This window comes from Hibiscus syriacus, unplaced genomic scaffold (genome assembly GCF_006381635.1).
Source record: "Hibiscus syriacus cultivar Baekdansim isolate YM2019G1 unplaced genomic scaffold, ASM638163v2 tig00110912_pilon, whole genome shotgun sequence".
Classification (NCBI taxonomy): Eukaryota; Viridiplantae; Streptophyta; class Magnoliopsida; order Malvales; family Malvaceae; genus Hibiscus; species Hibiscus syriacus.
In genome coordinates, this window is record NW_024062911.1 from 797513 (window position 1) to 807225 (window position 9713).

At 37.8% G+C, this 9713-nt stretch overlaps 1 protein-coding gene across 1 annotated transcript; it reads left to right on the forward strand.

The window, feature by feature from the left end:
• The first annotated feature begins 8671 nt into the window (after nucleotides 1-8671).
• Nucleotides 8672-9310, forward strand: LOC120146364. The gene has a single exon (XM_039159953.1). It carries the CDS (start codon nucleotides 8672-8674, stop codon nucleotides 9308-9310), a length of 639 nt encoding a protein of 212 aa, XP_039015884.1.
• Nucleotides 9311-9713: the final 403 nt, after the last annotated feature.

Below are 9713 nucleotides of genomic sequence, written 5' to 3' on the forward strand. Positions count from 1 at the left end.
TAAATTAAATAAAGTTTTAACTAAAATTTTCGATTCTAAACATAGGGTAATCAACTAGATACCAATTTTTGGGTGCTTGTGGGGGTGCTAATCCTTTCCCACACATAACCGACTCCGTAAGCTGATTTCTGAATTTTTGCATACCTTAAAACTTGGTATTTTGATAAAAAAAAAAAATGTATTATTAAAATCACATGGTTTTTATGGTTTCCCAATCACACCTTAAATGATTGGTGGTGACTTCTCACATTTCAAAATTATTTTCAAAGAAAAACCCCAAGTTGGTATTGGTTTTTCCCAGACCAGGTGAAAACAGTGTCGATAGCTTGGTGACTCCGCTGGGGAAGTTTTGTTTTTTTAAAACTACTTGAGAGTTGAGCCACGAGTCGGTCACCTTATATTTGGGATTTTAGAAATTATGAGTTAGATCTTATTTTAATTTACGATTCATTATGTTATTTCAAAAGGAAAAGAAAGAAGATTTTCTCTCTGGTTAATGCTTACACTTCTGTGAATTTATTTAGGACTGTTGCATATCATTGCTCTAAACCCGGGCTCAATCATGGTTCACCTAAGTTGAGAGAAACATCACACCTCATGTGGATCATTGGGCTTCGTTATATGGGTTTGATAAAGTATCTCTGGAAAGTATCCTAAGTTGCCTATCCGAATATCAGATCCGAGATACGTATTTAGTTGTGTGATCCCCTGAGCCGAATCTGATTCGCAAGTCTGTAATGGGCCAGAATCGGAGTCAACCTTAACAGGTTGTATAGATGGCTTGGGAACCTTTTCTAGAACCCAACCACATGTAAATAATTTAACAAACCTACCCCGCTAGAGCCATATGGATAACTTAGGAGAACTAGAATGCATGTGATTAGGATTTTAATTTTCTTTGGTGTGTTTTATGTCCGAATTCTTTAAATTTTTCTAGTCCGCATTAATTATTATTTGAATTCTTTGAATTAATCGAATGTTACTGACTCAACTCTATGTTTCTTGATTGCATGTATCATTCTTATTTTCATTTCATAACATTGCATAGAAGATATTGAATCTCGAATTATCTAGTTACTGTAAAAAGAGCTTAAGGCAAAAATGTCTTCTGATAGGATCGAGAATGTCATAAATTTTCAAACATGGTTAGAGTATAGGCAAGCATGATTTGGGGACAATATTATACCTGTTAAAGAATCTATATTGCCAGATAAGGTTATTATCAGTGTCAAGCAAGCACATAGGTCCGAGTTATCAAGAATATGGGCTAGTTGGGGTGAGACTGAGAAGATGTTATTTAGGGAAGCTTATGGTGATATAGTTGAATTACTGAGGGTATCGATCGATGCAGTAGTGGTTCAAGCTTTAGCTAAATGCTGTAATCTTGCTTATCTTTGCTTCACTTTTGGCAAAGTAGATATGAACCCTACAATTGAAGAATATATTACTTTACTGAACATACCAAATGTCTAAAGGCACTCACTTTACACTAAGGCAATCCGACCCAAAGGATTTACAACCAAGATGGTTACTTTGATGGGAAAGACTAATGAATGGGTCGAAGAATATATTCAGGATGACGGGATCTCATGAGCTCAACTAAAAAGTTTGATTTATAAGCAAGCGCCATCCAAGAAGATGAGAGATCATTTTGCACTCGTATTATATGGCTTGGTGGTTTTCCCGAGAAATAAATATCACTTCGACATAGCCATAATTGATTTTGTCGAATTCATTACTAGGAAAACAAATCTTGCACCGGCCTTCCTAGTAGAAACATTCAAGTCCTTAAACCAGTGTAGGCGATCAGGTGGAGGTTAGTTTACTGGTTGTGCATCTCTATTGCTAGTATGGTGGTGGAGTCATTCCTGGATAGTTGAAAAGGGTTGGTCTCGAAAGCATCAATCGAATTTCTCTCCCATGATAGATTTTCTTGAAAAGTTCCAGAGCCTCGCAAAATAAAAAACTAGGTTGAGGCCATACGAAATATGAAAAACACCGATATAGTTTGGAAAGCGTATTGTTGCCCAACTAAGATATACTGTAAAAATGTATCAATGATATCGTTGTTATGTTGCATGGACTGTGGGGAACAATTGGTTATACTCCCTTAATAACACTTCAGCAATTTAGTACCCGACAATTCATACCAGCTATTCATGGGTTGAATGAGGTAGAGTTCTCTTTTTCTACCCCAAGTTACTGAGATCAGATCTCGAAGATTTACAGTGCTTGAAAAAACATTATTTCATGAACTTCAAGAAAATAAAATCATCATTCACACCAGCTTATGAGATTTGGAGGATAAGGAAGATAAATGATAACACCCAAAACCAAATTTGGAAAACGGGTTAACCATGGAGGAACGATTAAAAAGGCTCCCAACTGAAGCTGAGCTTTTGAGAGAAAAAATCATGTTGACGAATATGGATAGAGAAAAGGAAAAGAGAAATTTCTCAGACGAAAGGACGATGTGGGAACTCGAACTAATTAAGCGAGATGGGGTGGTAAAGCAGTTAGCTAAGGAAAAAGGAGAAAGTCCAAGAGAGTTTTGATGCAATAGACCGAGAGTTCAAAGACTTGAAGAAGAACATGAAAGCCAAAGGTTTGCATCATACTGCTAAGGATTTAAAGATGAAGCTCGATGGAGTGAAGAGAAGCGTGAGAAGAAGCCAGGAAGAAAATAAATGAGCCGTGCAACATGCCTAGAAAATAAGGGAACAAAGGGATGAGGACAATCAAGAGTAAGAGTAGAGTCAAACACAAATTTAACAACTAGAATCAAAACTAATGAGTTTAAAGAAAGCTTTTCAGAATCCCTGCAACAACAATGTTATCTTTCTTCGAAGAGAGAATAAGATATGAAGAATATAATAGATTAGTTGGAAGGGGGAGAGTTGATTTATTCATCCGCTCAAGAAATGGCTAGGAAAAAAAATAAAGCTTTAATGGTAAAGATTGCTGAGTTGGAAGCGATAGTACAAAGATACCATGAACAAATTCAATAGCTTGAAGGAAGTTGATCGTTGAATAATCAAGAGCTAGGAATTGCACTGTCTCAAGCTAATGATACCATTCAGATGGAGCATGAAGCAATGGAGAAGCCAGTTGATTAGGCCAGTGGGGTTGCTCGCCAAGTCTTTGATTTTTCTGAAGAAGCGGCGACCTTAAGAGTTTATGTGGTTCTAGAGTCTGAAGAAGAGTGACACATTATAGAGATGATGATATAGCTCCAAAAGTTAGGAGATAGGGGAATATATTATATATAGTTCCTTGCGGATGTACTTTCTTTGCCTGAAGTGCTTAGGCATTGTGCGTTGTTGAGAACGTTTGGAATAAACTAGTTATTTTTGGAATCAATATCGTTTGCACTTGCATTCTCATGTTTTTATAATGTTTAAATGTTAATGCTTGCATTTTAACATTCATTCCTTTAATAAGACACCAAATAATAAAATACAATTTCCGATCATTTGTAGTGATCCTAGCATACACCTCACACCCTTATGGTACTCGTAAGTCAACCAAAAAAATGGAAGAAAGACTAGCCAAAATCGAGCAAGACCATAGGGACATACAAGAGGAAATAAGAGAAAGGCTGAGTAAAATTGAGCATAAATGGAAAGCTCACAGCTCAATCTACTGAAGAAGATTGAGGACATATTTAAAAAGTATTCGACAATTGAAAAACCACGGCTGACCAACAAGCGTCATCCGATCAAGAGCTCTCACATCCCCTAGGTTTTGGACCTGGATCGTCATACCCAACTGGGTATACATCCGACCCTCAGCACCCATCTAGTTTTACATCGGATCTCCTACATCCTCTTGATTTTACACATGTGCACGTTTTTATTCGATCTTCAGCTCTACAGGAGACTCGACCTAGAATCTACATGGGCAAACAACAACATCACATGAGCCATCATTCCCAATGAACTACCTACCTGCTACTAGGGTAAGGCCTGTCGAATCAGGCATACAAGAGTTGTCGCCTAACTTTAATTATTTAGCAAAAAGAGAAGGCTAATAGTGAGATAACCCAGTAACTAAAGAGTCTAGAGTAAAGAGTAAGATCAGTAGAAGTAGAGCCATTTTATGGAATGGATGCAAGGAGTTAAGCTTAGGTCCTTATCTTATACTTCCCCCGAAGTTCAAAGTACCAGACTTTAAAAAGTACGATGAGACCACCTGTCCATCTACTCACCGCACCATGTACTGTAGAAGAATGGCAGGATATACCAAGAATGAAAAGTTATTGATACATTGTTTCCAGGATAGTTTGATCGGGTCGGCTGCAAAGTGGTACAACTAGTTAACCAAATCCCACGTCAAATCATGGAGGGATTTAGCTAGGGCGTTTTTAGAGATGTACCTCCATATTACTAACTTAGTACATGACAGATTGACTCTCCAAAACATGGAGAAACGAAACAATGAAACATTTAGGCAGTACGCCCAGAAGTGGCATGATGTGGCAGTACATGTGCAACTCCCATTACTAGAAAAGAAGGCTACCATCATTTTCGTAAATACCTTGAAAACATCGTATCTTGGGCATCTGTTAGGAAATGTCACTAAGAATTTTGCTGACATGGTCATTTCAGGAGAACTGATTGAAAATGCCATTAAGAGTGGTAAAATGGAGGGAGGAGAAAGGTCAAAGTAGCCCTATTTTAAAACGAAGGAAAACGAGGTGAATCATACAAACACTTACCACAAAAACTTTGTGGCTAGTGTTACGATCACCCAGCCTATGGAAAAGAAAGTAAATGCCCATGAGAATATATGACTAAGAAGGGAGATTACGAGAATGACTTTCTCACTTGTGCCAGTGCCGTATTCTGAAATATATGCCTCGCTATTGAAAGTAGATTTTGTACGCTCCTATAAGTTGACTCTGCTACAGCTGCCTTACCCTCATTGGTATAATGCCAATGCCCACTGCGAGTATCATGCAGGGTTCTCTGGGAATGACATCGAGAACTTTTTGACATTAAAAAATATTATAAAAATCTCATCAACACTGGAGACCTGGAGTTCAAAGCACCAACTGCAAACACTCATCCCATGCTCAATCATGGCGACAGAGAATCAATGTAATCTACGAAAGGGATAATAGGAGGATAAAGAGGGGTATATCAGAAGTAAAATCTCCTCTTAGCTGGTGTTCAGACAATTATGATTATCAGGAATGATCAGGGTAATCCCGAGCCGAAACCAATGGCACGTGAAATATATTGTGAGTATCACCAAAAAGAGGATCACGACATTCATAATTGTTGTGACTTATGAGGATTACTTCAAGAGATGATGAACAATGGTGAAGTGGAATTCTTTAATAAAGAGGAGAGCCAAAGAAATATGGATGTTTGTATGACGGATGGCTCTAACATGATGCAGGGAATGAGGAAGCCTGTGATCATCACAATTAGACCCAGAAATGAGTGTTCATCATCGATAATTCCTAAAATTGTGATTAAAACTCCTTATCTTTTTCCATTCAAGGACATACAATAGGCTCCTTGGAGTTATACAACAAGCCTATCTATACCAGATGTGTCAAGGTCTTATGAAAAGATAGAGGAGGAAAAGAAGTCACTCACGGAAGAAGTAGGTGAGGTAGGCCACTTCACGAGGAGTGAAAGATGCTACTCGCCTGAGACGTCCGTAGAGGAAGACAAGGCAAAAGCCAAAGCCAAGGCAGTGGTAGTACCAAATTTTTTTAACGAAGAACCTCCACCAATCATTAATGAGCCAGTGACTGAAGCTTAGGGTTGTAAATTCTTGAGGTTTATAAAGCATAGTGAATACAAGATAGTGGAGCAACTTCAAGGGTAGCATGCCAAAATCTCAATATTGGATATGTTAATCAACTTAGAAGTAAATTAGAACATCTTGCTGAAAGTACTTAACCAGACATTCGACCATGAGGATATTTTGACACATAAGTTAGACCAAATCGTGGGACACATAGCTGTAGATAACTATATCACATTCACTGATGATGAGATCCCGGAAGGAGGAACGAGATCCATCAAGGCTTTAAATATCACGAAACAACCACGACCATATCTTTCCAGGGGTTCTAATAGATAATGGGTATGCATTAAACGTGATGCCTTTAGCTACGTTTGTAAAGGATACCCCGTAGATAGCTCACACAAAAGATCTTAGCACAATATCGTTAGGGTATTCGATGGAAACCAAAAGGACATGATAGAAAAATGGATATATCTTTGTTAATTGGGCCTGCCATCTACAACATTGACTTCGTGGTAATGGACATCTACCCGACCAATAACTACTTACTGGGGAGACCCTGGATTCACACTGCAGGGGAAGTTCCTTCATCTCTACATCAGAAGTTAAAATTCGTGATTGATTGAGATTGGTCAGCATCTTAGCTGAAGAAGAAATCATTACTTTTATAACATCTGATGCACCATACATTGACGTCAATGAAACACCTTAGAATGCTCTTTCAGGGCCTTAGAGTCCATTAATGCAATATATGTGGCTGAAGGAAGTAAAATTCTGTGCCCCGCGCTATCAGATTGTACCAAGATGACAATAAGGTAAACCCTGGGAAGAGGGGAAAAGACCGAGAATGGACTGGGAAATGATATACAAGGAATGGTATGACCTATAATTATCGAATGGAAAGAGAGACCATTTTCGGATTGGGTTTAAGCCCACCTTCTATCAACGTAGAAAATAGCTGAGAAAAATGGTTGAAGTAAGAAAAGCCAGGTTGAAAGGAGAGGATATCCCTAGAGAACTCATGTCCTTCCCTCTTCTAAAGAATTCTTTCAAATTCATAAGAGTATACGACGCAGAGCAGCAGCTGGCCAGTTCCATCAGGATCGAGGCGAAAGAGGAGGAATTGATGGGAGAAGCTTTAGAAGGACTATTTATCAACATGATTAACAGGGGCAACCAACCCATAAAGTTTTTGGCTGGAATCAGTCCTTGCTTCACAGGTGAAAAGCTCGACAATTAGATGACTGAAGACCTTATTGTAGTTTTTAGAGTTAACTCAAAGTAATGCCCAGAAATAACTCGTGTTAGTATCTTGAAATTATCTAAATGAACTTTTTGTAAACTCAATGATTATCAAATTGATTAATGAAAGATACTTATCTTATTTTCTCAAATGGAAATTGTTTTCATTTTTCGCACTTTTGCATCGTGTTATTTGCATCATATTCTTTATTCTTTACATTCTAATACATTCAAGCCAAATTTTATGTATATGTCACAATAATACTAGCATAAATGTTCCTGAGGCCAGTTACAAGATAGATTTCGAGCAATCTTTGTGTCTGGAAGAAGTCAATGAGTGCGAAGATAAGGAAGACTTTGAAGTTCCTAGTGAGCTATTAAGATTGGTGGAAAAGAGGATAAACAAATTCTACCCTACAAAGAAGAAACAAAGCTCGTGAATTTGGGAACATCGGAAGTAAATAGAGAGATAAAAATTGGCACTACTCTATCCACATGAATAAGGCTAGAGTTGATAAGTTTGATATGAGAGTTTGAAGATGTCTTTTCATGGTCGAATCAAGATATGCCTGGGTTAAGAACTGATATAGTAGTTCACAAGTTTCCCATTAAACCAGAATAAAAGCCAGTTCAACAGAAACGTAGGAGAATGAAGCCAAAAATGTTATTAAAGATCAAAGAGGAAGTAACGAAACAGATCGATCATGTTTGCTTGAAGAGAAAAAGTATCCCGAATGGGTAGCCAATATAGTTTTTGTTCCTAATAAGGATGGGAAGGTCCACATGTGCTTGGAATATCGAGACCTTACTCGGGCTAGCACGAAGGACAATTTTCCTTTGCCTTATATAAATGCTCTGGTAGACAACACTACAGGGCATTCTTGGTTTTTCTTCATGGATGGTTTCTCTGGGTATAATCAGATCAAAATGAATCCTGAGAACATGGAGAAAATAACATTTATAACCGTTTGGGGGGCTTTTTGCTATAAAGTGATGCCGTTTGGTTTGAAAAATGCTTGGACAACCTATCAAAAAACCATGGTAACTCTTTTCCATGACATGATGCACAAGGAAATTGAAGTATACGTGGTTGACATGATTCCATGTCTTGAACAAAAGAAAAACATGGAAAAATTAGAGAAACTTGTTCCAAAGATTAAGGAAGTACTAATTAAAGCAATCTATCCAAATAGACGTTCGGGGTAAAATCAGGAAACTACTGGGATTCGTGGTGAGCCAGAAAGGAATAGAGGGTTATTGGGAAAATTAAATTATATATTACGATTCATTTATCAGCTGAACGATAAGTGCGATCTGATGTTCAAATTTCTCAGGAAGAATAATCTTGAGGTATGGAATAACGAATGCCAGGAGAGTCTGGAAATTATCAAGAAATACATGTCTAATGCCACCATACTAGTAGCACCAGTACCTAGGAGGCCGCTAATTCTCTACTTAGCAGTTTTTGAGAATTCAATGGGTTGTGTGCTAGGGCAACATGACGATTCAGGAAAAAAAGGAAAAATCCATTTATTACTTGAGCAAAAAAATTACTGATTGTGAGATTCGATACTCATCGATTCAAAAATTGTGTTGTGCCTTAGTTTGGGCAACCTGGAGACTTAGGCAGTACATGTTATACCATACCACATGGTTGATATCGAGGATGGATCCATTAAAATTTTTGGAGTCTCCTGCTCTGACTGTCAGACTAGTTAGATGGCAGATGTTGTTATCTGAATTTGATATTGTCTATGTGAGCCAAAAGGGAATAAAAGAGAGTGCCATATCTGACTTTCTTGCAAGTCGTGCCTTGGAAGATTACGAGTCTCTAAACTTCAATTTTTTATACGAGGATTTGATGTGTATTTCTACTGAAGAATTAAGCATCGGGGGCAACAAATCTTGGACATTGTACTTTGATAGAGCCTCTAACGCTTTTGGAAAAGGAATTGGGGCAATGTTGATTTCCTCAGAAGAGATCTACTATCCTTTCACAAGTAGATTAGAATTTTTTTGCACCAACAACATGGCAGAATACAAAGCGTGTATTATGGGGTCAAAGGAAGCCATTGAAAGAAAGGTCAAAACACTTAAAGTATATGGATATTCCTCATTAAAAGTGTCCCAACTAAGGGTAGAATGGGAGATGAAGGACCTGAAGCTAGTTGAATATCGAAATTTGGTCCTCGAACTACTGAAAGAATTTGAGGATGTCAAATTTAGGTATCCCCCTGAGAAGATAATCAAATGGCTTAGGCTACATTGGCTGCGATGTTTAAAGCTAATAAGAAGAAAGACATGATGCCAATAAGGATGTAAGTATATAAGACCCCCACTCATTGTTATCTTCTAGAAAAAGAAATGGATGACCATCCATGGTACCATGATATCTTACACTATATGAGATGCCAGACATATCCCTCTGGTGCATTTGAAATTGACAAGAAAACAATCAGAAAAATGGCAGCTGGATACTTTCTTTATGGAGAGATCTTATATAGAAGGGGGATTGACCAAGTTTTGTTGAGATGTGTAACTGCCAAAGAAGCAAAAAGTGTAATGGAATAGGTGCATGGCGAAATGTGGAACACATGTAAATGGTCATGAGGTATGGACACTATTGGGCCACGAAGCATACAAATTACGTCAATTACGTAAGAATATGCCATAAATGTCAGATATATGCGAATAAAATTCAAACACCA

What these genes read in the sequence shown, in the direction of transcription:
- LOC120146364 (XM_039159953.1), top strand. Translation starts at nt 8,672, where the DNA reads ATGGATCCATTAAAATTTTTGGAGTCTCCTGCTCTGACTGTCAGACTA.